Source organism: Vidua chalybeata, chromosome 24 (assembly GCF_026979565.1).
Source record: "Vidua chalybeata isolate OUT-0048 chromosome 24, bVidCha1 merged haplotype, whole genome shotgun sequence".
Lineage (NCBI taxonomy): Eukaryota > Metazoa > Chordata > Aves > Passeriformes > Viduidae > Vidua > Vidua chalybeata.
The window spans coordinates 2,227,865-2,255,517 of NC_071553.1; the positions used below are offsets into that span (position 1 = coordinate 2,227,865).

The 27,653-nt window shown below is 57.0% G+C and overlaps 1 protein-coding gene across 4 annotated transcripts; it reads left to right on the plus strand.

The window, feature by feature from the left end:
- The first annotated feature begins 2,866 nt into the window (after positions 1 to 2,866).
- KCNC4 (potassium voltage-gated channel subfamily C member 4) lies at positions 2,867 to 26,556 on the plus strand. 4 transcript variants are annotated; one of them, XM_053964209.1, is made up of 5 exons: positions 2,867 to 3,174; positions 4,980 to 5,726; positions 10,074 to 11,010; positions 12,434 to 12,619; positions 17,901 to 18,494. In XM_053964209.1, exons 1-5 carry the CDS (start codon positions 3,001 to 3,003, stop codon positions 18,035 to 18,037), a joined length of 2,181 nt encoding a protein of 726 aa, XP_053820184.1. In that variant the 5' UTR covers positions 2,867 to 3,000; the 3' UTR covers positions 18,038 to 18,494. The 4 variants fall into 4 exon arrangements, with proteins under 4 accessions (XP_053820184.1, XP_053820185.1, XP_053820186.1 ...); XM_053964210.1 differs by lacking the exon at positions 17,901 to 18,494 and adding an exon at positions 25,543 to 26,556 and having other exon boundaries at positions 2,869 to 3,174; XM_053964211.1 differs by lacking the exon at positions 2,867 to 3,174 and adding an exon at positions 3,851 to 4,091.
- The last annotated feature ends 1,097 nt before the right edge of the window (positions 26,557 to 27,653 follow it).

Here is a 27,653-nt window from a genome sequence, read left to right on the forward strand (position 1 = left end):
CTGTCCTTCCCTGTCTGTCCTATTGTCCTTCCGTCCTTCTCCCCTCATCCTTTCCTCCAGCCAGCATCAGCCCCTGCAAGGGCCTTGCTCAGAGCGAGCTGTCTGTGGGTGCTTCAGGAGCGTTCTTCAGGAGGTTCTTTTCCTCCTGGGCCAGTTTGAGCAGTGCACCTTGGCTTTCCAGGCACAGGGACTGGTACGCTGCAGCGTCTGCTCCTCTGCACAATGCCCTGCTGGTGGCTTATCCTGAGTGCTGGGAGTCTGGAGAAGGACCTGGGCTTTCCAGCAATCCCAGATGACTCCAGCTGCTGGGAATTAGCTGAGGTTAGCTGGGGAGCGGAGCTGCCTCTTCCCTTTCCTCCCATCTCTGGTGGCTTGTTTGGCTTCTCCAGGACTGCTTCAGGGAGCATGAGGAAGGAGGGAAGAGACCAGGAGAGCGGGATCCAGAGGAGACCCCCACGCTGGGGATGGCATGGGGACACTGCCACGGCCACGAGCTGAACCTGTCCCCACGCAGGGGCAGCTGTGGGGAAGCAGGGAGGGCTTTTGGGCACCATCTGGAGATGTTGGTGCAGCACTGACAGAACCAGAGGACACAGCCTCAAGCTGCATCAAAGGAAATACAGGCTGGAGATTAGGAGAAAGTTTTTCATGGAAAGAGTGATAAAGTTCTGGAATGGCTGCCCGGAGAGGTGGTGGAGTCACCACCCCTGGGTGTGTTTAAAACAAGCCTGGCTGTGGCACTGGGTGCCAGGGGTTAGCTGAGGTGTTGGGGCTCGATGATCTTGAAGGTCTCTTCCAGCCTGGTGATTCTGTGAATTCTGTGCCTGGAGCAAGTGTCTGACAGGGCTGAAGGAGCAGCACTGCCCAGGGAGGGGACAGCAGGTGGCACAGGGTTATCCGTGTCCCAGAGGACATCCAGGAGCCAGCTCCCCCAGGAGTGATGACCAGGACAGTGGGACACGTGGGACAGCTCTGACCCCAGCACAGCCCAGTTCTGGGGGAGCAGGGCTGGAGATCCCAGCTCAGGGCAATGCCAAGGTGGGACATGTGTGTGGTGTCACTGCTGTGCTGAACCAACCAAACTCGGCCCATCCTGTGCTCCCAGGGGCTGAGAGAGGCCCTGCAGGGGCCAGAAAATCCAGTGCCAGGGGCTTCCTGAAAACAGGTGAGAAAAACAAACTGGAAAGGGCAATTCTGGCCCTTGGGGGCTGGAAAAATGACGCAGAAATGGGCCCAAATGTGGAATTTTAAGCCAAATACATTCTATTTTTAAAAACCCCATAAATAAATATTGAACTTCCTGTGACAGCGAGGGAGAGAGGTTTCAGAGCCTGCAGGATGTTGCTGTCGGATGTGGGGGTGGATTTTGGGTGTCCCATCTCAAAACCACTCTGGACCAGGCTCCGGGCACGAGGTGGGCTCGGACACGAGGTGGAGCTGCTACAGCAGCATCTGCTGTGATTCCCTGAGCACCTCGGGAAGGAAAAGGACGTCCCGATGCTTACAGACAGGGAAACCGAGGCACAGCCCCACGGTAGGAACCGCTCTCGCTCATTCCAAAGCCAGACAATCCCCACCGCTGTCCCCACTCCAGCCCAGCCCCCTCCCGTTCCCAAGCTGCTTTTATGGAGCGAAATTGCGTCAGCGATGCCGAGGATGGAGCCGGATTCTCGGCAGACCCCGCCGCGCTCCGGTGCCCGTGGTTCCCCCGCCGGGGCTCCAGGCGGTGCGAGGACACAAGGTGGCACTGTGTGACAGAGCACGGGACACGCCGCCCCGCCGGCAATCCGGGGAGCGCTCCCCACCCGGGAGTCAGGGGACGTGCGAGCTCCCCTCCCAGGCTGAGCTCATGGAGGGACGGGGCTGCAAACTCTGCCAGTGTAACCCGCGCTGCTAAAATGAGCAATTGTAGCTGAAAAATTCACCTGGCAGAGGCGGAGAGCAGCGTCCATGGCTTGTGACAGCTTTTTTTGGGAAGACCCAGCTCCAGCAGAGGATCTAGAAAGGTTTCTTGGGGATCACACCATGGGGAGGGGAGTGCCGTGGGTGCCACCACACACAGATCAGAGATGAATCTGTCCCACCAAAAACCCGAGGGCAGAGACCTTGTTTGGAGCATCCAGGGGTTCCTGAGGACAACATATCTTTCATTACCGGGATTCTGGCCTGGAAGGACCTGGAGAGGTTGGTTTGGCTATTTCTGCACCAAAACAGGATTGTCTCTCCCTAAACTGCTGCAGTCCACCCTCCTCCTCTGTCCTTCCTTGCACAGAGACCTTGAGGGGTCCCAGTGTGTCCCCAGCCTCTCTGTGGGGCCACTCAGCCCCCTGGGCACCCTGTGCTCTGTCGTGCTGCTCTCTCCCCACCTCTGGGGATGTGCCTGATGTGTTGGACCTTGGGCCAGGCTCAGGGTGCTGTGCTGGGTCAGGGGAAGAGGCCAAAGGTGGGGGTGACCCAGAGACCCCTTACCATGTCCTCAGGACCCACCCAAGGCTTTCCAGGTTAGAGCTGATCCTCATCGAGATCTTCCAGGTCCTGCTCTTCATTCCATCCTTTGGATGTTATCTGAGACGCCTTGAGCCTTGCAGGACATCCCTGCAGAAGTGACTCCTTGCTCCAAAAAGGCCCTTATTTATCCAGCTCTTTCCATTTTCTCTCCTTTTCTCTCTCTATTTTCTTTTTTTTTTTTTTCTTTTTTTTTTTTTTTTTTTTTTTTTTCTTTTCCCATGGACATTAAAAATCAGAAGGCATATTTAGAGAGCAGACAGCTTTGGGCGGGTGTTGCTGGCTAAAAGATCTCTTCCTTCCCCAGAAACAACTCATTTGTCTGCTTGGCCACCTCCTCCCACCCCGGGAACGGCCGCGCTTGGGTGCACGAAGCTCTTCCTGGCGGGATGAAAGTCGGCAGATAAAATATTAGCATCAGGTCGCAGCATTCCTCCCTCCTGGCCAAACTGGCATTACGACGATGAGGAGCTGAGCTGCGATGCCTGGCCGGTGATGCAAGGCTCGATTTTTCCAGCACGGTTTTCCCTCGGGCTCCAGGCTCTCCCGCGGGTGCAGCTCGGGGTGGTTTGGGTGTGGAGCTACGCCAGCCTCCACCCGCTCAGGATCCGGCCCTGCAAGCTGTGGAGTTGCAGTCACAGTTGGAGCTTTCTTGGGGCTTTCTTGGTGGTAAGATTCGAGCGTGGCTCTCGTGCCTCGTGGGTTTTTTAGGGTGGAGCATTTTCCCCAGCCACCCCCCATGCCCTCGGGATTTTGGGGGCACATCACAGAGGGGACAAACCTGGGCAGGGGTGAGGAGGGTCCCTGGCGGGGTGACAATGCACCACACAGCCCAGGGAGGTGCAGAGAGGGGTGCTGAGCCAGCATCCCCCACTCCATGTCCCCTCGCCTTGCACCAAGAACTCCCTTATCCAAGTGCTGCCCCTCCTGGATGAGCCCCCCCACCCAAATAACAGGCCTGTGCTGGGCTTGGATCCCCCCTATGACCCCAAAGCATCCCCCAGCCCCTCAGTGCAGCAGCACCAGCAGTGCCAGCGCGGAAGTAAACAGCGCTGGCAGGATGAGTGCCTCAGGTCTTCACCTGGGTGGCAGCCTCGGCCCTGGGGCACCACAGCTCTTCACCCCCTTCCCAGCCCCGGGAGCTGAGCAGCCCCAGCGTCCCGGGGGGGTCGGAGCCCCCCAGGGAGGGGGGTTTAGGGGAAGGGCCCCGGGGGCTGGGGTGGTCGGTACCCCGAGCCCCGGCAGCCGCTGCGGAAAGGGGCATCTCACACGCAGGAGCAGAAACAGGGCGGAGAGATGCTCGGGGAGGGCGGTGGGAGGGAAGGGGGGTCAGGTCTGAGTGCAGCCTCCCAGCTCCCCACCGGCCCCGGGGTCGGTCTCTCCTGACCTCTCGGTGAGCGAGGGATCGCGAGCCAGGGAGGGATGGGATCTGCGGGAGCCTCTGCCAAGAGCTGGCTCCAGATCCGCAGGCAGCTCTGGGCTGCATTTCCCCTCCGGCGCGAAGAGGAGCTGGGGTGTCCGGGGTTCACTCCTCGCTGACACCGAGCCCCCGAGACCCTCACCGGCGCGTCGGGCCCCGCGGGGAGGTGAGCCGGTGCCGGGGGGTGCGGGGGAGCCGGGGGTAGGCGGAGGGTTGGGCTGGGGGGGTGGAGGGGATGAAGGGATGGATGGAGGGATGGGAGGATGCAGGGGAGGGATGGATGTGGGGATGAGAGGGAGGGCAGCGGCGGGGGGGCACCGGGCGGGCTGCGGGGCTGGGCGCTGGGGCGGGGGGTCCCCGGCCCCCCGGCGGGGCGGCGCCGGTTCCCGTAACCCCACCGCTCGCTCCCAGCCCTATAAAATCCCCGCCGAGCCCCGCAGCCGCTCCCGCCGCCTCCCTCGCGCTGAGCCCCGCCGGGAGGCACCGCCAGGGCGCAACAGGCCCCCCCGGCCCGGCCACGCGTGAACGGGGCCCCCCGGGGAGGGAGAGCGGGAGGGGAGGCGGAGAGGGCGCATCCATCCCCCCTTCTCTCCGCTGGCAACCGGGGAAGAGCCCCCCGGCCGCCGCCTCCTCCCCGAGCCCGGCCCGGGGGGGGCGGAGGGAGCGCAGAGCCGCCGGAGCGGGAGGGGCGGCGGTGGGGCCCCCCCGCGCCTGGCGCTGCAGGTACCGGGAGCGGGGGGGCCACACCGCCCGGCCGGGCTCAGCATCCCCCCATCCCTTCCCCAGCATCCTCCCGGCCCGGCCCGCATCCCCCCCGGCTGCCGCACCCCCCCCGCCCGCTGCTGGCCCCCTCCATCCCGCACTTGTTGCTGCCCGGCAGGGCTGGGCTGGCTCCCGGTTTAGGGCGGTTTTATTTTGGGGGGGTGGCTTTGGAGGGGGGTGGAGGTTGCAGCCTCCCCTGCTGTCCCCCAGCTGCCAGCGGTGTCCGGCGCGGCTCCAGCTTCTCCCCCCGAGGCCAGAGCCAAGCCTGAGCCCCCCCTTTTCCCCTCCCCAGTCCCATCTCTGTCCTCCTCTCCCGCCTTCGCTGAGCCCCAGCTCCTCGCCCGGAGGAAGGGTGCACGTTGTGGGCATCTCCCATCCACCAAAATCTATGATCAGCTCCGTGTGTGTCTCCTCCTACCGTGGACGCAAGTCTGGGAACAAACCACCCTCCAAAACATGCCTGAAGGAAGAGATGGGCAAAGGGGAAGAGTCGGACAAGATCACCATCAATGTAGGTGGCACCCGGCATGAGACCTACAAAAGCACCCTGCGGACTTTGCCGGGCACCCGCCTGGCCTGGCTGGCCGACCCCGACGCCCAGAGCAACTTTGACTTTGATGGTAAAAGCAACGAGTTCTTCTTCGACCGTCACCCCGGGATCTTCTCCTACGTGCTCAACTACTACCGCACCGGGAAGCTGCACTGCCCCGCGGACATCTGCGGGCCGCTCTTCGAGGAGGAGCTGACCTACTGGGGCATCGACGAGACCGACGTGGAGCCCTGCTGCTGGATGACCTACCGCCAGCACCGCGACGCCGAAGAGGCCCTGGACATCTTTGAGAGTCCCGAGCCTGGTGGAGGGGCTGGTGGAGAGGAGCCTGAAGAGGAAGGGGGTAGGGAGATGGCCCTTCAGCGCCTGGGCATGGATGACAGGCCCCCAGGGGCGGCAGGGGCTGCTGGAGGGGGTGGCTGCTGCCGGAACTGGCAGCCCAAGATGTGGGCGCTCTTTGAGGATCCCTACTCGTCCAAGGCAGCAAGGGTAAGCTCTCCAAACACGCCGGTGGGGAGGTGGGATGGGGCCGTGCTGGGGTTGTGTCTTCACCTCCCCATCCCCGAGGGCAAGGCCGACTTTCCTGGTGGGTTACATGAGGCCCTCCCATAACTGTCCCCCTCCTACTGTGGGGCACGTGAGCCGTGTCCCATCCCACAGGACACCTCTTCCACTGTCTCCCAGTGCATCACATCTGGGAGAGCTGGGCTGAAACTGGGGGCAAGCACAATCCCTGCACCCCTTCTGCACCCTCGAGTGTTCCCTGGGCACCTCCTGGGTACACGGAGATGAGGGATTGTCCTTGGCAGGGCTGGCCTGGCAGAGTTTCAGGATGCTCTAGGATAGGATGTTTGGGTTCCTCTTGCTGGGCTGCACGATGCCAAAACCCACATTTAACAGCCCAGGTGTGGAGTGGAGGTCAGGGCTGGGGGCCACGTCCTGCACTGAACAGGATCCTCATGGCTGTCCCCGAGCAGCTCATGTTCCTCACGTGCCCCAGAGGACACCCCGTGCGCCTGCACCCCCTGCCCGCTGTCCCCACCGGGGCCGCCCCCGCGGCACACGGAGCCCATCAGGCACCGCTGACACCCCGCACACCCCAGCACGGTCCCGCAGCCCCCTCACCACGCGTGGCCCCGGCACCGTGTGTGTGCACACGTGAGCTCGTCCACGCACCAGAGACCCCCACCCTCCCTGGGCACGCAGGCTGTCCCTCCCCACGGGCACCGACGTGCCTGGGACGTGTCCCCCAAAGCCAGGCGTGTCTGCAGGCTCCCAGCCCGGCGCTCGGGCGCTGCCCTGCGCATGTGTCTCCTCTCCCAGCTCCTCGTAGATCATCCCCAAAGCGCTGCCCCGACCCCCCGATACCCACCCGTACCCACCCAGCCCCTGGCACGCCCAGCTTATAAATCTGCCACACACAGCCAGGCAGGCAGTTGGGATGGAGATGAATCCTGGATGCATTTAGAGGTGTAAAAAAAAAACCATCAATGGTAAGAAATTCTGCAGGCATTTCACACCCACGAGCAGCACGCGGGGCAGGGGTCAGTTTGGCAAGGAGGTGTTTTTGCAGCAAATGTTAGAGCAGCACACACATGCAGAGAATGCTCGGGCAGCAAGAGCTGAACCCATTTTAAAAGGGTGCCCCCTCCTCTGCCCATCCCTGAGGGCTCTTTGCCTTGGAGAGGTGCTCTGAGTGGTGTAAAGCACCAAATAAAAAATTAAACAAAATTAAAAATAAACCCAAGCACAAGAATTCAACTAATTTTTTCCCCCTGGTGTCATTTGGTTCTGCTTTTCCTGTGTGCTGAGCTGATCCTGGAAAGGCTTTAGCAGGAGGAATGTATTGGAGGGAGCAGAGATGGTCATGATTGAGGCCCAGCTGGGGCTGGAGTGGGACCAGTTTGTACTGGGATCTCCCTGCTTCCTTCTCACTGCTCTGGATAAATGTTCAGCTCAGCAGTGCCATGGGAACAACTTCCAGAGGCAACAGGAAAAAATATCGGTATAGTTTTACCACAGCTTAGGAGAACTGCTCTGGCAAGAGGGGAAACTGAGGCACAGAGCAATGCAACCAGCCCAAGTTCCTGAGTGCACCCAGTCCCTGGCTGGAGTCACCATCCAGCACCAGGATGCTGCAGGATTCGTGTGGGTGCAACATTCCTGGTGCTGCCCTGGCTTTTGTGGTGGGTGAGGTTTGCAGTGGTTGGGATTTCTTTGATACCCCGTTTTGGGGTCTCCCCCTTTCTTGCCTGAGCCACAGGGGTGCTGCTGGCTGCAGGGAATGTGCTGGAGCAGCTGAACAGCACGCTGCCCAACCTTGGGCAGCAGCAGCCCCAGGCTGCCCATGTAAACTCTGTCCCTCTCTGTGTGGCAGCCGTGACTGAGAGTCTCAAGAGCTGAATTTCTCCGGTCGGTCGTCGCTCCTCCTCGCCATGGAGCAGCCCCTCGGGCCCTGACTCAGTTGGCTCCTCATTATTTCCATCTTTCCCTCCCTGCAGCACTTCTCCCGAGCTTGCAGCTGTATGAGTGTGTGGTTAGAAATCTCTCCCATGTTTTGGCCTCTTCTCCGTGCACCATTGATGGTCACGGGGTCCTTGGCTCCTCACTCTTGTCCACTCAGGGAATGTTTGCTCCCTGGTTCAACTGCTGTCCCAGCTGGAGCTTTACACTTCTCCTCCCCATGGGAATCTGCCCTGGCTGTGATTTTACCTCTGCATCCAAGTTCTCCTTACGTGCAGCTCCTCATTATTTTTTCCCTTTGCAGCCCAACTTGGGGAGTCCTGACCTCACTTTCATGGGGACTTTCAGGCTAGTGAGGCTCTGTAGGGTCGTGGATTTTTTGGTAATACCTATGTCAAGCTGTTGAGTGCAGGTCAATATTGCGTAGAACATCAGCAGGTTCTGGAGGACTTGCTTGGTGGGAGTTCTGGTGTGCACTGGTAGTACTGGGTTTATACATAGAGTTTATTTAGTTTTAAAGGCAGTTTTGGAAAAGAAGTTGAGTTTGGAGCAGAGGCTGAAGCTGAGGTGAGACATCTTGGGTCAGACACAGAACTGGAGCAGCACTCTGGGGGGGACACGGTGGTTGGCACTGGTGGTGAACCCAACTTCTATTTTTGCAGTCTGATTTTGCTCCTTGGGCTAAATCAGGTCTCACCTCACACCCAGCAGCAGGGCTGCTTCATTACTCAAGAGTTTGCATGGTCTCACTTCCTTCCTGGGTGATTTTTTTTCTTTCTATTTTGCTTTAAGTTTAAATTTTTACTCTTCAGGTTTTCCCAAGATTCCCCATACAGGGAAGCTCAGGAACGTGATTCAGCCCTCAGCTGAAAAGTGGATTATTTTGGCTGTGCCACCATTGTGTAGAGACACTTGTCTGGTTAAGCTGGCCTTGCTTTAAGATCCGAATTTTGTTGGATTTGTTTCCCAAATTGCACACAACTGGTCAGCCTTCAGAGCATAATCCTCATGCGCAGTCCAAAGGGGTCTGACCGAGGGGTGAGGAGCATCTCACTCCATCCCCAAGCAGGTGTCTGGGGCAGGAGAATCATCTTCCAGAGGTTTCTCCATCATTTAATGCCTGATTTACACTTCACACCAGACTCCTGCAGGGCTGGTGCTCTCTGTGGCAGACCCACGCGGGTCTGCCCTTGGGGACAGCCCTCAAGGATGCTCCTGGCAGGCTCGGGGCCGCCGGCAGGGCACCGCCGGTGTCGGGGCCCGGGTGTTCCTCCAGCGTGACTCAGGCTGTCTCTGCTGCTGATTCACTCCGGCCGAGGATCCGGGCTGTCGCCTGGAGCAGCCTCGGTGCGGCTCCGCCAGGCGCAGCCGCCTGGGTGGGTTTGACAGCAAGAGGTCACGCCCTGCTTGGTGCAGGTGCAGCAAAGGGGCTGCAGCAGGACCTGCTCCCGGGAAGCTGAAACCACCGTGCTTTTGTGCTGGAGGGAGGTAGAACGGGAGCTTTTCTGCTCCGAAGCTTTTTTTTTTTTTTTTTTTTTTTGGCGGGGAGGGTGGCTTTTGGGAACAGATGCTCCAGATAATGGGCTCGCCATGAGGGAGGGAGGGAGCTGAGCAGGACTGAAGGGAGCACGAGGTGGAACTTTGTGACACAGCCTGTGACTTCCAGTGCGTGCTGCTGGCCCCTCCTCACTCACATCCGAGGCAAGGAGAAGGGAGGAGGAGCAGGTGACACGGAGGGGACAACAGTCTCCCTGCTTGGGCAGAGCAGAGAAATGGGAATATCTGGGTGTCACCAGGTCCAGGCATCAGCAGGAGGCTGAGCTCTGCCTGCTCCTCTCCTCATCCTGCCCTCACAGCCCTGGACCTTCTGTGGGCACATCACCCACCCCTGACCCTCAGGGAGGGGGTGAAAGGATGTCTCTGACACATCCAGACCCCAAAGCTCATGGCTGTGAGCAGTGTGAACCTGGCATCTGGAGGTGTTTGTGATGAATGTGGGGGAAAGCTCTTTGAATTTGTCCTGTCAAAATTCCCTTTTCATGTCTGTTCCCATCGGAAGATTGCTCCAGTCCCAGAGTGTCCCAGTTCCCCCTCATCCCCACCACTGTCATTCCTGGCACATCTCCAGGCACAGCTGGAGCCCTGCACACCTTCTCCTGTACAGATCGCGGCACTTGGAGAAAGGCCCTGGACTGATGGCCCCAGGCACTGAGGTTTGCTGTTGACTCATGGGAGAGGTCCAGGGATCCCTCCTCATTCTCCACCCTTGGTCTCGGGGCAGTGGGTGGCAGCACCTGGAGTGTTTTGACCTCCTCCAAACAGAAGAGGTTGCCCCACATGAGCTCATGGCCCGTGTAACTTTGACTTTCACAGGTGGTTGCTTTCGCCTCACTTTTCTTCATCCTGGTCTCCATCACAACCTTCTGCCTGGAGACACACGAGGCCTTCAACATCGACGTCAACGTGACGGAGACCCTGGTGGTTGGCAACACCACGACGGTGCTGCTGACCCACAAAGTGGAGACGGAGCCCATCCTCACCTACATCGAAGGGGTCTGCGTGCTGTGGTTTACCCTCGAGTTCCTGGTTCGCATCATCTGCTGCCCAGATAAGCTTCTCTTCATTAAAAACCTGCTCAACATCATTGACTTCGTGGCCATCTTGCCCTTCTACCTGGAGGTGGGTCTCAGTGGCCTGTCCTCCAAAGCTGCCCGGGACGTGCTGGGCTTCCTACGGGTGGTGCGCTTCGTCCGCATCCTCCGGATCTTCAAGCTGACACGGCACTTTGTGGGTCTCCGGGTGCTGGGCCACACGCTCCGGGCCAGCACCAACGAATTCCTGCTCCTCATCATCTTCCTCGCCTTGGGGGTCTTGATTTTCGCCACCATGATCTACTACGCCGAGCGGATCGGAGCCAAGACGTCCGACCCCACCGGGAGTGACCACACTCACTTTAAGAACATCCCCATCGGCTTCTGGTGGGCCGTGGTCACAATGACGACCCTGGGCTATGGTGACATGTACCCCAAGACCTGGTCGGGGATGGTGGTGGGGGCCCTGTGCGCCCTGGCCGGGGTGCTGACCATCGCCATGCCCGTGCCCGTCATCGTCAATAACTTTGGGATGTACTATTCGTTGGCCATGGCCAAGCAGAAGCTGCCAAAGAAGAAGAAAAAGCATATACCCCGTCCGGCCCCGCTGGACTCTCCCACCTACGGCAAATCCGAGGAAAACTCGCCCCGGAACAGCACCCAGAGCGACACCTGCCCATTGGCAGTGGAGGAGGGGGTGACTGAGAGGAAACGGTCAGGTGAGACCCCAAAGGTGGGGCTGAGGGAGGGGGAGACGACCGGGAGCCCTCAGGGCAATTTGTGTGGTCCCTGTGTCCCCGAGTCCCTGGGGATGGTGCAGGATGTGGCCCCCAGCTCTGGGTGGGTGCAGAACAGGCTGGGCCCCTCGGGTGTGAGGGTGTTGGGGGCCATGCTGGGGGAGCAGGGCACTGCAGGTCAAATCGCCCATCCAGGCAGGGGAAAAAGGCCACCTGCTTTCCCAAAAGCCATATCCTTCCCTCCTAATGGCTCAGATCGTGTCACCATGGTGGCTTTCAAGGTGTCCCTGCCTAACCCACCTGTCCCTCACAGTGACAGAGGTAAGGCACTCGCCCTACTCTCATGTTAGCCTGGTCATGCCCTTGGCACAGATTTTTCCTTTGCTTCCTCCCACCACAAATCAGGGTAACCTTCACCAAGATGGATAAATCCATGGACTTTCCCTGGGGCTTGACCCCACGTCCTCATTCATCTGCTGGTAGACAGATTCTCTGCGCTGCTGCTCCAAGCCCCGAGCAAAACCAGTCCCAGGACATTTCTCTTTTTTTGGTCTCATGCACTGAGCTGAAGTTTGGGGGTTGGTCAGTGTTTCCTTAGGATCAGCAGAAGGCACGGCCCCAGCCATGGGCAGCTGTGGGACCATCCCTTGGGCTAACTCTGGGGGTCTGTGCAAGCCCTGCCCTGCTGTCAGTGCTGGCCATGGTGGCTGCTCTGCCCCTTTTGCCTTGGTTTGCTGCCAGTGGCACCTCTGGGGTGTCTGGAACAGGAGGCACCATGGTGGGGTTGTGTCCTGCACCAACACTGAGGTGTTTAACAGTGATGGGGCTTTCCCTACCAGAAGAACACTGAGCTTCAGGTGCCCCAAACAGCTCTTTCCCTTTATAAATCTCCCTTTTCACATGCCTGCAAATCCCATCTGCCCCAGGAGCCCTGGCAGCAGGGAGCAGTTAGAGCCAGGAGCTCAGGCCAGGCCCTCACGTGGCAGAGCATCCTCTCAGCCAACGAACCAGGGAGCCAGGGGACATAAATTAGCACTTCCCACTACCCCGAGCAGCCCGTTCCTCAGCAGTGTGAATTTTGGAGAGCTAATTCCCTCCAATTAGGTGGGTGGATCTCAAAAACCTGGGGTGTTTCATCCCCAGCTTTGGCTTCATGCAGGTTTTATAACCCTCAGCAGGACTAGAGCTGCTTGGAATTATATCTGTCTTTGTCCTGCTCCCCTGGCTGCTCTAAATGAGCGTGTCCAGGCTGGGATCAGCACCTGAGTTGGTGGGTGTTGCTCTGGGCCACCTGCAACCTTCTCTTCTGCTTCCTTGCATGGTCTGACCTGCCCCCCCAGCCACCCTGAGCACTTTCTCCTGCGGGTTTGTCAGCTGCTGATGGGTCTCTGCCACCTCCTTGCAGACTCCAAGCAGAACGGTGAGGCCAACGTGGTGCTGTCGGATGAGGAGCAGCCGCTGTCGCCGACGGACGAGGAGAAGAGGCCAATGCGGCGCTCCAGCACCCGGGACAAGAACAAGAAATCCTCCACGTGCTTCCTGCTGGCCACGGGGGACTTCTCCTGTGCAGCAGATGGAGGCATCCAGAAAGGTACGGCTGGAGGTGTGAGCAGGACCTGGCTGGGGAGGGAGAGGTGGAGGCTGAGTGCAGGTTTGTTGGGCTGATCCAAGACTGGTTCATCTCCATCCACCTGCCTGGCTGTCCTGTGCTCCCCAAATCCACGTCTTCCTGCCTCTCCATCTGCTTCACCTCCATCCTACACACCTCTCCGTGCTGGCTCCACATTTTGTTTTCTCCCCCCCAGTCACCCCCATTGGGGATCTGTCACCCCGTGCTGGCTGCACTGCCCTCCCTGGGGGCAGAGTGCTCCAACCTCTGCCCCTCCAGCTCTTCTCCCTGGGTTTCAACCACTCATCTCTTGATGGTGTGAGTGGGACATGTCTCCTGGAGACATGGTGAGGTTGTGACTGAAGGTGACCAAAGGTTTTCAGTAGGGAAAAAAAAATCCAGAGGCTTTTCCCCTCCTCTCCCCTCCGGTGGCTTTCAGTGGGTTCGAGCGTGGGGAGCTGCGATGTGTCAAGTGCTGCCTTGCCAGCAGCTCCGGGCTGCCAGAAAGGCTCCTCTGGGTTTGGAACAGGAGCTGTGCTAAGTGTTGAGGTTTTCCATGGGAAACTGAGGGGGAGATGAGTCAGGAAAACACAAAACTCTTCTTCCCATGACAAAACAAAATCTTCAACCTGATCCCAGACTTCTCTGCTCCTTTGCCCATCTCTCAGCACTCCAGCTCCAGAAAGGGTGAATCCAGTGCCCCAAAATCCAGCTGCACCCTCGATTGCTGGGATAACTCTTAGGGCACAGCTCAGTTTCCCAGTTGTGCAGTGTTTTGTGTGTCCAGGGTGGCGTGGGATGCTGTAGCTGCAGAGCTGACCTACTTCTACCTCCCTGGTACCAAGTGCTGCTCGTTGCTCACAGGGAGCTGGGACCAGGCAGGAGCAGGGGTGATGTGCTGCATCTCTGAGCCCCTCCCCAGGTCTTGCTGGTGCTTTGGAGAGCCCCAAGGGTTTGTTTCTTCTGGAACTGCTTGGGATGGCACAGACTGGATGGGACACAGGGAGGTGTTTGGGTGCAATCACATTTATCAGTAGTAGAAGCAAGTTGGTTGTTTCCTCCTGGGAAATCAAGGATTCCCTTCGGCATTGCTGCTCAACCTCAGAAAGAGGACAAAGAGGAAAAGCTTTGCTCATCCTTGGGGTACCATCAAACATCTGCTTGAAATGCCTGATGGTTTCTTTCCCTGGAAGTGCCTTTTCCTGTGAAGTTGGTCTCTTTCCTTAATGCCTGTTAATGTGGAGAGGAGACAGAGGTTTAGTCCCACTCCAGACTGGGAGGGGGAATGCTGAACTGGAGGGATGGAGGAGACAGATGAAAGCCAGAGCTGATTTTCCTCCTCAGAAAATGCTGAAGCCAGGCTTCAGCTGAAGCATTTGAATCTGGTCCCACTGAAGCCAGGAGAAGTGGAGCAGCTCTAAGAGTTGAGAATCCAGAGCTGCTTTCACTCACTCCCAAATCCCATCACTGGATTGCAGGAGACTGGGATATTTCTGTCCTTGTGTGGTGGCAGCAGCAGCTCTTTGAAAGGGCACTGTGGTGATCATTTTTGGGGTGCTCTGGTGTCTTCCCTGCAAATTTCAGAGTGCCTTTTACACTTTAAAATAGAAGGTGTGAACGAGTCACTCATCCCCGTGTTGCTGGAATGATGTTGCACCTGGAGAAAGCTGGATCTGCTGTCCAGAGGGGCTCCAGGGATGCTTGAGACCTTCTGGGAAGGGGGAACCTCAGTACCCGTGTCCTGCCTGGGCTGTGGGACAGGCGGGTGGGAGGCTGTCCTGGGAGGTCAGGCCTGGCCTAGTGAAATGCTCCAGCATGGTCAGGGGTGACCAGAGGTGACCAGAGGTGACCAGGGGCAAAGAAGCCTCCAGCCAAAATCCATTGGGAGCCGCAGAGGCGCCTCTCCCCTTGGTCTTGATTTATCTCCTGCTGAGGCTGTTTGTTCTGGTACTGGGATGTTGGCAGCTCTGCAAATTGAGATGAGCTTGGTTCTGAGCCCGACTCTCTGATGGCCATCTGTCAGATGCTGGGACAGGTACTGGTGTCTGTACAAGCTGTGGAAATCAGGAGAGGGAGCTGGTTTGGGAATAAGCTGCAGATCTCAGCATCCGTCGTGGTTTAACCCCGACTCCAGGCTGGTCTTGTTGGGGCAGCTCAGAGAGAAGAGCTGCTCTGCCCTTGGACCTGAGCCTGGAGCAGCTTGAGCTGGATTGCTGTGGATTCCTATGTGGAATGTGTTTCTTGTTCCCGTGCCTGCCTCCAGTGGTATTGCTCTGCTCCCTGGCTGCCAGGGATGGCTTCAGACCCTTCATGTCCCCTCAGCACTGGGGTCCTGCTCAGCAGTTCCCAAAAATGTGTCCTGCTGGGTGCAGACACCTTGCCATGGGGCTGAAATGCCTGATGGTTTTTTCCCCTGGAAGTGCCTTTTCCTGTGAAGTTGGTCTCTTTCCTTAATGCCTGTTAATGTGGAGAGGGGAGAGAGGTTTAGTCCCACTCCAGACTGGGAGGGGAGACACCTTGCCATGGGGCTGCCTTGGCACAAAAGCCCTGTCTGTGCTTGGATGGAGGGATATGGAGGCAGGGGGAGTCCAGCCAGGGAGACTGGTTAGGGTGGAACCATGGAATCACTTGGGTTGGAAAAGAGCTCTACGAGTCCAACCTTCCCCCAGCACTTGGCCACTAACCCATGTCCCCACGTGCCACATCTGCGTGTCTCCTAAAAAACTCCCCCTCCTTTATCAGCACATTGACACGGCACAGCAGCAGTTTTTGGCTCTGTAGAGCATCGTGCAGCTGATTTTCACTGTTGGTGTCAGTGCAGGGCCACGACTCCCACATGGCCTGAGCATGCGGGATGGGATCAAGCTGGGAACGCTCATGGGGGCATCCCCTGGAGCTGCCTGCCTGGGGGGGACCGAGGACCAGCCCACATTTGCACGGGGACACGACGAGCTGCGTGCCAGGCCTCTGTCACCAACAGCAGCACGTCCTGGGCTTTGCTGCCTCCCTGCTTTGCCCCATCCCCTCTGCCACCAGCTCCCAGCCTGAGCCTGTGCCAGCACTCAGAGCCTGCAGGGAGCAGGCAGTGCCACGGCCCGGGAGGAGCCCCCGGGGGTCACCCAGTGCTCTTTTATTGGCAGCAAGCCCATTCCTAAAGCAATCCCAGTGACTCTGGGTAGCCCCAGGGCGAGTTACTGGGACACCAGCTCTGTTTATCAGCTGTGGCAGTTAGCAGAGCACAACCCCCCTGTCCAGTTGTGGCTTCACTCTGTGGTGGCATCTGGCCCTGGGTGAGGTGGGAAACCACAACAGCCTTGAGGGACTGAGTCTTGAGCTCCTTCCCAGGTGCAAGTGTGGCTTGGGATAAATGGATGGAGAGAATGAAGTGCTAGGCTTGGGGCAGGTCTGCCCTGGGGTTCCATTGCAGAGGGTCCCTGGGGAAATCAAACATCTTTATGAAGTGTCCCAAAATGTGATGGTTGAGACTTAATCAGAGTGAGCAGTGGGATTTTGACCCCGTTTCTGTGCCTGTTTGCACCCTTTTCTATCCAGGCTTCGGAGCGAGAGGCAAAGCCCATTCCCATAAACCCCATCAGCAGGGCCCTGCCTTGCTGGCAGCTCCCAGCAAACCCCGACCCCACAACACTTCCTGCCAAGCTGGTGCTGTTTGGGTGCTGGGGCTGCCCCAAGCTTTCAGGGATCTCAGCACGGCCGCTTCCCTCGCGCGGCTCAGGGCAGCGGGGAAACGCGTGAGCTCTTCCGAGAGCCTCGGCACACCCGGGGAAAAGAGCAAGGGGAAGGAAGGATGAGTTTTTCGGGAGTGTTGTGGGGAGCAGGGTGGTCTCTGCATCAGCTGCTGTGGGTGGGAAACTCCCGGCTCCCCCCCAGCTCAGGGCTGTGCTCGCTTCCCTCCTCGCTCGCTGTGTGGATCCCTGCCAAGAAGTAAATAAGGAAATTGCTCTTCTCCTCAGGCCTGCTTCTGTTCCCGCTTCCACTGCAGGGAGGGGAAAGCTTTGCTGGAGGCAGCAACAGGTTGTTGTCCCCTGGACCTGCCTCTGCTTCACAGCTGGAGGAGCTGTGTCTCCTCGGGGGGCTGAGGGGTGAGGAGGGGTTGAAGAATCCCTGCTGGCTGCTGAGGCTGGGAAAAACCACGAAAAGGGGAGAAGCCCCAGGTTTGCAGAGGTAGTGCTCTGGAGCCTTTTCCAGGTGTAGTTCCTATCTCAGCACCCCCCTGGGTGTGTGTGAGTTTTGATCCCTGATCCAAGCCCAAACCAGCAGCAGCAAAGCAGAACCCAGAGACGTGCCACGAACTCCTGGGGCGGGACACAGGGAGGGATTCCAAGCCTGGCACTGCCGGAGGAGCCATCCATCACCTTGTTTTTCTGCTGTCAGGAGCTGCCTCCCTCTGCTCCCCCCACACAAACGCTGCTTCCCTGGTCTTTGCTGTACCTGGAACTCGCTGGTGCCTTGGGAAGGCGCAGGCTTGGCTGGGTTTGCTCACCCAGGTGCTTTCAGGGAAGATCCAGGCGCAGGGACATCGGGCTCATCACAGCTGGGAGCATCATTAATTTTCCATGTTTTGGCAGCAGATCCAGGGAACAGACTCATCCTTAGCAGTGGTGCTTTGTGGACCTAAAAAATCCAATTTTCTGTGCAAAGACTTTGTGTCTTTCCAGCAAGGAAAGTGGCTTTTGACCCTAGAGAACATTTCCTCTGGCTCTTGCTTTTTCAATAAAAGCTGGAGAAATTCCTGGCTCTTTGGGGGAGTGTGAAGGGTCCCCATGCTTCAAGAAATAGAAACATTTGCTCTTGAATGCAATTTCTTATGGAAAATGATGAGCGTGTCTACCTGCTCCTTTCCACACAGGAAGGTGTCAGCAGCAGCCTGCTGCTACAGGGGTGTAAAAACCAGAGCTGGGGGAACCACTCCTTCCAAATCCCATCTTTGTTTGAGTTCTGCTGCTTTTCCCCGTCTGCTTCAGCCCACAAAATCCCCAGCCTCATTCCTCATTCAGAGCAATTTGGGAAACAAAACCCAACACCCTCCAAGAGCAATGTGGTCTCCTCATTGATGACTCTGAGTCCTGGATTTGGCCGGCGCTGCTCGATGAAGGGAGTGGGAAGCTCTGGAGGAGCCTGGCTGTCCCCAGCAAGCCCCTCCAGAATTTTTTTAGGGGGGTGTGAGGCTCAGCCTGGTGCTGCCAGCCTCCCAAGCCTCGGGCAGGAGGCTGCTGGGCTCTAACCTGTCTGTTTTCTTCCCGAGGCTGTGGAAAATCGCGGAGCCTGAGCAGCATAGATGGAGTGGCGGGATCCGCGGTGGGCCCGGCTCCGCTGGCGTCCCGCTGCAGCTCCCCCTGCTCCCTGCAGCGCCCCTGCTCCCCCGTCCCCTCCATCCTCTAAAGGACCTCGCTGTGCCCTCTGTGTCCCTCGGGTCCCCACCACGCCGCGTCTCTGTGCCCTGAGCTGGGACATCTCCACCCCCCAGGAGCTGGTTCTGACCCTCTCCTGCTCCCCCTGCCCCTGTAACGTCTCCGCTGACCTTGTCTCGTGTCCATGTGTATGGACAGTCCCTGGAGGAGGTGTTGGGGTACTTTTCCCCTCCTTGAGACCTTATTCATCCTAAATAAACCCTGCAATTCCCTCTGGTGTCGAGCCCTCCCTCCTGTGGGCCATTTGTGTTGGGCTAAAGGGTGGTGGAAACACGAGGAGGACAAGTTGACTCATGAAATTATATCTCATTGTGCTGGAAATGACTGACTTCATATATTTTTAGGTTTTATTTTGTTTGGTTTTTTTTAAAACCAGCCTTAAGTTTCTGGAGGCAACAGATGAATAAACCTCTATTCCCTGCCCAGCAGTGGTTCCCCTCTTGTTTTGTGCCTTTTTCTGCCTAAATCCTACTTGTTCTTTCCCAGATTGTGTCTGCTTCTCCTTCCAACCTCAGGATGGGCCTGAGGGCCTTGGAAAGCAGCCTTGAGATCCTGTGGAGGCTGGAGGGCCCTGGGAGAGGGTTCAGAGAGCAAACAGAGGCTGGGATAATAGGTATGGACACTCCCAGGAAGAGCTGGGAAGTGGCAGCAAGAGGAATAAAGGTCCCTGGCAAAGCTGCTGCTGGTGTTGAATAGTGGGGCAGAGAGAGATTTGAGGCAAAATGATAGATGGGTGACGAATCCTTGTTTGGGATGGATGTGAGGTGGTGATTCCAGAACATTCCCATGAGGGTGGGAGCTGGGTTTGAGCCAGGCTCTCCCCATCCCTGGGAGGATGAGGCTGGAGAGTCAAACTCCCTGTGGCACTGCTGGTTTTTGCTCACCTGTATCGGTTTTTGGGACGATTTTGGATGATCTCAGGTATCTTCCTGAACTAGAACAAGCCCTTCAATCCCTGACCTCTGGCTCATTTCAGTTCTGTCCAGCTCAGCCTCTGTGGAGGTGTTTGGACCTTGGGTGGCTGCAAGGGGCTGGTTTGGGGTGTCCAGCCCTGCTCTCGAGTCACCCTCGGTGCTCTCTTGGTCTCTTTCCTCACTCTGAGCAAGTCAGGGCTGGGGCCCGGGGACTTTTCTGGGGAGGAGAGCTTAGATTTGGATGTGTTTGAAAAGCAAAGAGCTCCAAGAGCTTTTCTGGGGTCAGACCCTTCCCCTCCATCATGGCCAATCTGGATCTGGTGCTCAGGGAACGGCGAGGTCGGACTTGATGATCTCAGAGCTCTTTTCCAACTTTAAGAATTCTATGATTCCACGGTCCCTGCGCCTGAAAGAAGCTGGGATGGATTTTGGCAGATCCCAGAGCCAGGACCCCCCTGCTCTACCCCAGGTTTCCCATGCCTCAGTTTCCCTTGGTGTGGAGAAGGAGCTGCCAGGAGGAGCAGCCAGCACATATCCAAACCAGGCCCCTCTGAGTTTTTCCTCCCTCCCTTCTTTCCTTCTCCTTTCCTTACCCTTCCCCCTTCTCCTTCCCTTCTCCTTCCCTTCCCTTCCCTTCCCTTCCCTTCCCTTCCCTTCCCTTCCCTTCCCTTCCCTTCCCTTCCCTTCCCTTTCCCTTTCCCTTTCCCTTTCCTTTCCCTTTCCCTTTCCCTTTCCCTTTCCCTTTCCCTTTCCCTTTCCCTTTCCCTTTCCCTTTCCCTTTCCCTTTCCCTTTCCCTTTCCCTTTCCCTTTCCCTTCTTTCCCTTCCCCTTTCCCCCCATGTGCTGTCCCAGCCGTGCAAGAGCCAAAGGGAAGCAGGAAAGGTGAAAAAACTCGGTGCCTTGGGCTGGATCTTGGGGATGGATGACAGGAGCTGGTGCTGGAGTCAGAACTTTTGTGGATTTGGGGAGGAATTGGGATGAGCTGCATCCATCCTCTGCTCAGGATGTGCCATACTGGGCCGTGGTGCTGCTCTGTCCCTCACCAGCAGCACCTGGGTTTGTGTGTTGGGTGCAGCTGCATTCCTTGGATTTCTGCTGTTGTGTATTCCCACAGCAGATGGAGGGGTCACAGGGCAGGTTCATGAATCTCCCAAAATTCCATGAACTGGGCAAAGGGGTGGGAACAGCAGCACCATGCAGGTGCTTCTCTGGCTCATCCTTCCCTCTGGAAGCAGGAGGAGCTGGAATATCCCTGCCAGGGGGAAGGTCACCCTCCATGGCTTCAGTGGTCTTTGGATCATAAATGATTTATCCAAGGTTGTGAGCTGACTTTGGGGATCAGCCAGCTATGAAACCCTGTCCCTTGCAGAAGAATCAGATCAAGACCTCAGACTTTGGGGTTTGAGTCTCTTGGAGGTAGAGGATTAAACCCAGACCAGCCACAGATCCCAGCAGATCCATCCTTGCCTTTGCCCCCTCAGCTCCCAGAGCAGCTCATCCCAATGCCAGAGCGGTTGCTTGGGGTGGAAAACCTTTGGAGGACCCCCCAAAATCTCATTCCCACCAGAGCAAGGAGGGTTGGGCATGAGCTGCCACGGAGCCGGCAGGATGCAATTTTTAGCTGGGGCGTTATGCAACCCCGGAGAAGGGATGACTAATGTGCAAAAAGCTCCTCTAAAACAGCCCAGCCCCGAAAGGGAGATGGAGGGATTTCAGTGGGAGGCACCAAACTGCTGAAAAACCCATCGCATCTTCTCCCTCTTCCTCCTCGCCTTCTTTGGAACAGGATTTGGGGGATGCAGGAGGGAGAAAACAGCTTGTTGTTATTTTTAGGTGGGGTCTGGGTTGGTTTTGGGGGCGAGTTAGCACGGGTTAATCCCTGGGTAAGATTAGAAGAGGAGCTGTAGTGGATCAGAGCAGACCTCTAAATATCTCTGGAGCCCAGGTTTTTATCTCAAACAGTGGCCAAAATTGGCTGCCTGGAGAATAGGATAAGAATAGAGCAGGAATATACGATACTTCCCCTGAATATCCTCGCAGGACTTATCTGTGTTTAGGGATCTGGTAGGAGCTCACGTTCCAGCCCAGGCAAAAGGCACCGAGAGAAAGCCAAGTTGTTGGATTTATTCCCAAGAAACTGCATAAATCCACAGGAGTCCAACTGCCCCTGCCCAAGCCCTAAAATGGCTTTAAAAAAATAAAACCTCAAGGGGTGTGCGGTGACTGTTGGGGCACGGCAGCATGGGAAGGAGACCATGGGATGGGATGGGATGGGATGGGATGGGATGGGATGGGATGGGATGGGATGGGATGGGATGGGATGGGATGGGATGGGATGGGATGGGATGGGATGGGATGGGATGGGTGTGCTGGGGCTCGTTCCTGGCAGGCCGATGGGATTGAGCAGGAATCCAGGGATGAGCACTGGGTGTGTTACAGGAACGTGTCCTTCACCTGTTGAGCAGGGGATGTGTCCTGGTGGCTGTGAAAAAGTAATCACAGAGTCAGGGAATTGTTTGGTAGGAAGGGACCTTAAATTCCATCCCATTCCAGCTCCTGCCATGGGCAGGGACATCTTCCACCATCCCAGGGTATTCCAAGCCCTGTTCAGCCTGGCCTTGGACAATTCCAGGGATCCAGGGGCAGCCACAGCTGCTCTGAGCACCCTGTGCCAGGGCCTGCCCACCCTCACAGGGACAGTGGGATGCTCAGCAGGGTGGGACCCCACAGAGCTGTAGTGCCCCGTGTCCCTCTCCCCACCCTGGATGCAGACACGTGTGGTGCTCAGCAGTGGGAATGGGACCAGAGATCATGGAGCCATGGAATGGTTTGGGTTGGAAGGGCCATGGGCGGGGACAGCTTCTGCTGGACCAGGCTGCTCCAAGCTCTGTCCAGCCTGGCCTGGAACACTCCAGAGGTGCTGGGTGACACTGGGCTGCCCTGGTAGAGTCCTCGCATTCCTCTGCCCACTCTGGGACATGGATCAGCACTTTGGGACAAGGATCGAGCCCCTGTGACCACCCACCCCAAACCAGAGCAGCCTTTGCATCAGGGGGATTTGGGAACAGTTCCCTGCTCCAGCCTCAGCTCCTTCCTTCTCTTTTCCTCCTGGAAGACTCGCAGTCCAGCACTGTGTGGAGGCTGCACCATGATCCCGGGTTGCTTGCAAAGTATTAATTTTTATTGTTGCAACAACTGCTCTGTTTCTCGGGAGATGCCTGAGAGAGCTGAGGAAATAGAAAGGCCTGTCAGGCAGCTGGGCAGGAGGTGAAGATGTCAAGAGAGTAATTGCTCTACCCAGAAGGAGCCTGTTCCTGGCTTCCCCAGCACTGCCAGGAAAAATCCTCACTGCTTATTTGATGACAATAAAGAAAAACAGAAAATAAATAGCAGCCCCATGGCTTGCCCGTGCTGACGAGGAACAGGGAGAGCAGAGGCAGATGCAAAATAGGATGCAGTTGAGCTTATAAATAGGAGCCTCCCAGCTCCCAGTCTGTTACTTCCTTACCTCCGCCCGGGCAACCGAGCCGTACGTTTCACCCATGGAAAAGGTAAATGGGGGCTCAGAAAGGATTCTGTGAACTCCTGGGAAGAGGGTCACACTTCCTCCTGTGTGGGACAGGCTGGGGGCAGGGGCTGTGTCCTGGTGGCTGTGAAAAAGTAATCACAGAGTCAGGGAATTGTTTGGGTAGGAAGAGATCTTAAATTCCATCCCATTCCAGCTCTTACCATGGGCAGGGACATCTTCCACTGTCCCAGGGTGCTCCAAGCCCTGTCCAGCCTGGCCTTGGACACTGCCAGGGCTGGGGCAGCCACAGCTGCTCTGGCACCCTGTGCCAGGACCTCAGCACTGCCACAGGGAAGAATTCCTTCCCAATATCCCGTCTAACCCTGCCCTCTGGCAGTGGGAAGCCATTCCCCCTTCTCCAAAGTCCCTCTCCAGCTCTCTTGGAGCCCCTTTAGGCACTGGAAGGGACTCTAGGACCTCCCAGAGCCTTCTCCTCTCCAGGAGAACACCCCCAGCTCTCCCAGCCTGGCTCCACGTCCTCCTGATGCTGGAGCCCAGGGCTGGGGCAGCTCTGCAGGTGGGGTCTCACCTGAGTGGGGCAGAATCCCCCCCTGCCCTGCTGCCCTGGCTGGGGGATCAGCTGGGGGGTTCTGGGTCCAGCCCCCCCCATGTGTGGCTGGGGAATGCTGAGCTGCTCACCCCCCAACACCCCCAAATCCTCCTCCTCAGGGCTGCTGTGCCAGAGCAGAGTCAGCGTGGGACCTACCCAAACATTGTGCTGGCACAGCTGGGAGCTGGCAGCCCCCACAGCAGCACTTGGGGCTGTTTGAGGAGATGCTCAAAGCAGGAGGGCAGGACTGGGTGAACTCCCCATGAGGGGAAATTTGGGGGTGATGGCTGTGGGAGCAGTGCAGCAAACCTTGGGGTATTTGGAGCTGAGTTGTGCCAGGCTGTGCCAAGCCTCCTGCCTTGCTCAGGGCAGCGCTCTATGGAGGTTGGTGGCAGATCTGCACCCAAAAATAGGCTTGAGGAAAGGGTTGCACATCACAGAGGAGCCGTGAGGGTGAGAGTGGAACAGAGCTGGTACCCATAAGCCACGACAGGAGGGATGTTTTCTCATGGTGCCTTTGTCTGGGGGACAAAAAAATAAAAATCTGGGCTGTTGTTATTTATTTTTAGTCGTGCTAATTTTTTTCCTAGGCTGGGAAGCTGCTTTCCAAGGCAGGTCCCTGGAGGCTGTGGGCAGCAGGTCTCGAGCTAACACACAAAATGGCTTTGAACGGGGAGGAGGAGATGGGAGTTAAAAGCCAAGTCGTGCCCCTGGTAAATCAATGGACCTGACGGGGAATGTTTCTAGCAGGACACAAGCCCTGCCAAGAGCTTTTAGCTGCTTGCAGGAGTGACTGAACCAAGAGCTGGGATGTTTTTCAGCAGCTGCTGCATGCATGGGCAGTGCTGGTCCCCAAATTGCTGCAGGGGGATGTTGTTGGGTCCCCAAACCGTTTTGTCTTCGGAGGTGGGGAGCTCTCCTGCCAGCTCAGGGAGGAGAGCTCCTTTAATCCCTGGGGGTTTTATGGGATGTGAGGTTTGAAAAGCCTCCATGCCTGGCCATTGCCCATGCAGGCTGTGCAGTGATGCTCAGTGGAGAGTGAGACCTTTCTTGGGAAAGGAGGAGTTTTTGGAGCTGTGTTGGGTCTGCAGGGGAGGCAGCTGGGTCAAACTCATGAGCAGGAGCTGGGGGTGGGGTTTAAAGCAAAATTCCCTGGCTTATCAGATGGATCAGGCACTGTCTCCCTGCCTGACAGCCCCTTGCCTGGAAACTGGGCCCTGGCACATGGGGAGAGGCGGTGGGGTGACTCAGAGCTCCAATCAATGATAATTAATTCAATGATAACAAATCAGAGGGAGAGAGGGAGAAGAAAAAACACAGAGAGATTAATGCACCAGGCTTGGCTTTGGGACATCTGATTTGGGGTTGGCTTGGGAAGTTTTGGGCAAGAGCAGCTTTCTGGGAGGAGAGGGTTGAGAGGGATGTGGTGAGGGTGATGTTTTTCCCCCTGCTTTTCATTTATACCCTCAGAATCACCCTGAATCCATGCATGGTTTCTCATGGAGAATCATTTCCCAAGTCTCAATCTCTGCCACCATTCTGAGGCTTTTTAAAACCATTTTCCCCTGACTTACAGATGCAACAGCAGCATTTTATCCCTCTGAAAAAGGCCACTTTACTTTGTGGTTACTCTGTTTTCTGCATCCTACTAAGCCAGGGTCCCCTGGAAGCTCAGTGTCCCTCTCCCTCCCCTATTTCTCCCCACACAGCTCATGGAAGCAAATGATTTATTAGAGAAATCTGGATATTGATCTAGTACCAATGTCCAGCTGTGACGGACAGAAACTAACAGTTTTAAAGTTAGAAAGTGTTTGTTTATTGTGACACCAGGCAGCGTGTGGGACAGCTCCCAAATGCACACTGCACCTTCCCAATGATTACAGAGTCCTTTTATCCACACCAGAATTGAATACCCAAAACACAAATACATATTCATCATTTAGTACATCCCATTCCTGCTTCGTGTGCTAATCATTCCCAAAGCCATTAAGCATGCAGAGTTTGTTCCTTGAGATGGGTCGGTGGTCCCGTTCATGGGGAGGGGTCCCAAAATGAGGAAGTAAATGAAGTCTTCCTCATTCTGCCCTTTCTGCCTTTTCAATGCAAATATGACAAATGAACCTTGGTAGAACTCCCATTCCCTGTCTTCAATGGGTTTCAGAGCAGAGGAGGCCCACAATTGTCTCATGTTCCTAAAAGCTGTTTGTCAGTTTCTGTATTCCTCATTACAAACCCAGCTAACTAAACATTGTGCTGACAAGCAATCAATTATTAGTTAACTACTAACTCTTAACTTCATCAAGGCCTACTCATTTATTTTAATTAACTCTAGTAAGGCTTATCTCTAACTAAAATCTTAGCTCCTCTAAAATCTCTAAATCCCTTATATTTGTGTTTCACAAAGCGCTAATGCTGTGTTTAATGTTTATGTCTTTAACTTGCAGATTCCTGCCAGGACACCCTCGCTTCCAGTTACCCCCAGGGTGAGGTGGTCACCTTCTCCTGAGCCCCAGCTGGATGCAGGCAGAGCCCTGGCGAGGGACGCCTGCCCCAGGGGAAGGATGTGTATCCCGAGGGATGCCTTCCCCAGGGTGGAAGGAGGCTCTCCCTGGGGCCAAGGGTTGCTCTTCCTAAGGCTAAAGGATGCATTCCGCCAGGGATGCTCTCCCCAAAGCCCAGGGATGCTTTCCCTCAGGCTGGGACATGCATTCCTCCAGAGATGCTCTCCCTGGGGCCAAGGGAAATGCTCTCCCCAAGGCTGAGGGATGTCCTGCCCAAAGCCCAGGGATGCTCTCCCCAAGGCTGGCACATGCATTCCTCCAGGGATGCTCCCCCAAGGCCAAGGGGTGCTCTTCCCAAGGAGCTTTCTTTCCCCAAAGCTCCAGCTCCATCCCTGGGTGGGTTGGCAGCTGGGTCCCCCTGAGAGGTGCCACAGAGCAGCAGGGCCGGGAGGAAGGTCACAGCCCCATTCCCCTTCCTGGTGCCAGCCCTGCCACACTGCCCCCGCACCCCCTGGGCTGCCCCCTCCCCTTGCCCACGCTTCTGGCTGCACCTCACCCTCCACCTCTGGAGATCCAGCTGCTCACCAGGACAGCTCTGCCCGTGGCTGTGCCCATGCTCTGACCCCTCCATCGTCACACGGCCACTGGGAACCCTCCCACAGGGTGCCAAAGGCTCCACTCTGGGTGCCACCATCGCCCCCTCCCACGGGTGCTGATCCCAGGGGCACGGGGGGCCCAGCGGGGTGGTTGGGGTGCAGGGATGGGGATGGGAAGCAATAGGAGACCGAGGTGTGGGGATCCCGGCTGGCCTGGAGGGGTCAGGGTCCTTCCAACGCTGTTCCATATCTCTGTGACCAAGGCAATACTACTCCTGTCTCCGTCTGTCCTGTTCGCATGCCTGTCCCACGTACCGAGTTCCAATAAAGTCATCCATGAGCTGAGTCAGCTCCCGTACCCCTCCTGCCTCCCTGCCTCCTTGCCTCCGGCTCTCCATGGAGAACGAGACCTTTCTTTTGTGTTTTGGAGCTGTGTCGGGTCTGCAGGGGAGGCAGCTGGGTCAAACTCATGAGCAGGAGCTGGGGCTGAGGTTTAAAGCAAAATTCCATGGCCCTCTGCCTGCCCACAGAGTCCTGTCCCAGCCCCGCGTGTCCCTGGTGGTAGGAATGGGGATTTTGGCCACGGCATTGCCTGGATGTTGCCTGGATCACCTTGAGGGAGGTGATTCTTCCTCCCTACTCTGCTCTCATGAGATCCCATCCGGAATGCTGCATCCAGCTCTGGTGCCCCCATCATTAAAAGGACATGGAACTGTTGGAGAGGGTCCAGGAGAGGCCATGAAGTTGATAAAGGAACTGGAGCACCTCCCCTATGGAGACAGGATGGGACTGTTGGGGCTGTTCAGCCTGGAGAAGAGAAAGTTGTGTGGGGACCTCAGAGCACCTTCCAGGGCCTGAAGGGTCTACACGGAAGATAGAGGAGGACTGTTCATCAGGAACTGGAGTGAGAGGACAAGGGGGATGACTTAAAGCCAAAAATGGGAAATTTAAGTTTGATTTTAGGAAGGAATTCTTCCCTGTGAGGGTGGGCAGGCCCTGGCACAGGGTGCCCAGAGCAGCTGTGGCTGCCCCTGGATTCCTGGAAGTGTCCAAGGCCAGGCTGGATGGGGCTGGGAGGAACCTGGGAGAGTGGAAGGTGTCCCTGCCATGGCAGGGCTGGGACTGGATGAGCCTTAAGGTCCCTAAGCCTAACCCTAACCCAAACCAGTCTGGGATTCTGGGATTCCATTGTTTTCTCCTTGTTTTCTCACATGGCTTGGAGCGGAGATCACATGGGAAAGCCCAGGGCAGAAACATCCCCGTGACATCCCCGTGACATCCTTGTGCCATTCCCCTGACATCCCTGTGACATCCCTGTGACACCCCTGTGACATCCCTGTGACACCCCTGTGACATCCCCGTGACATCCCTATGACACCCCTGTGACATCCATGTGACACCCCTGTGACATCCTTGTGACACCCTGTGACACCCCTGTGACATCCCTGTGACACCCCT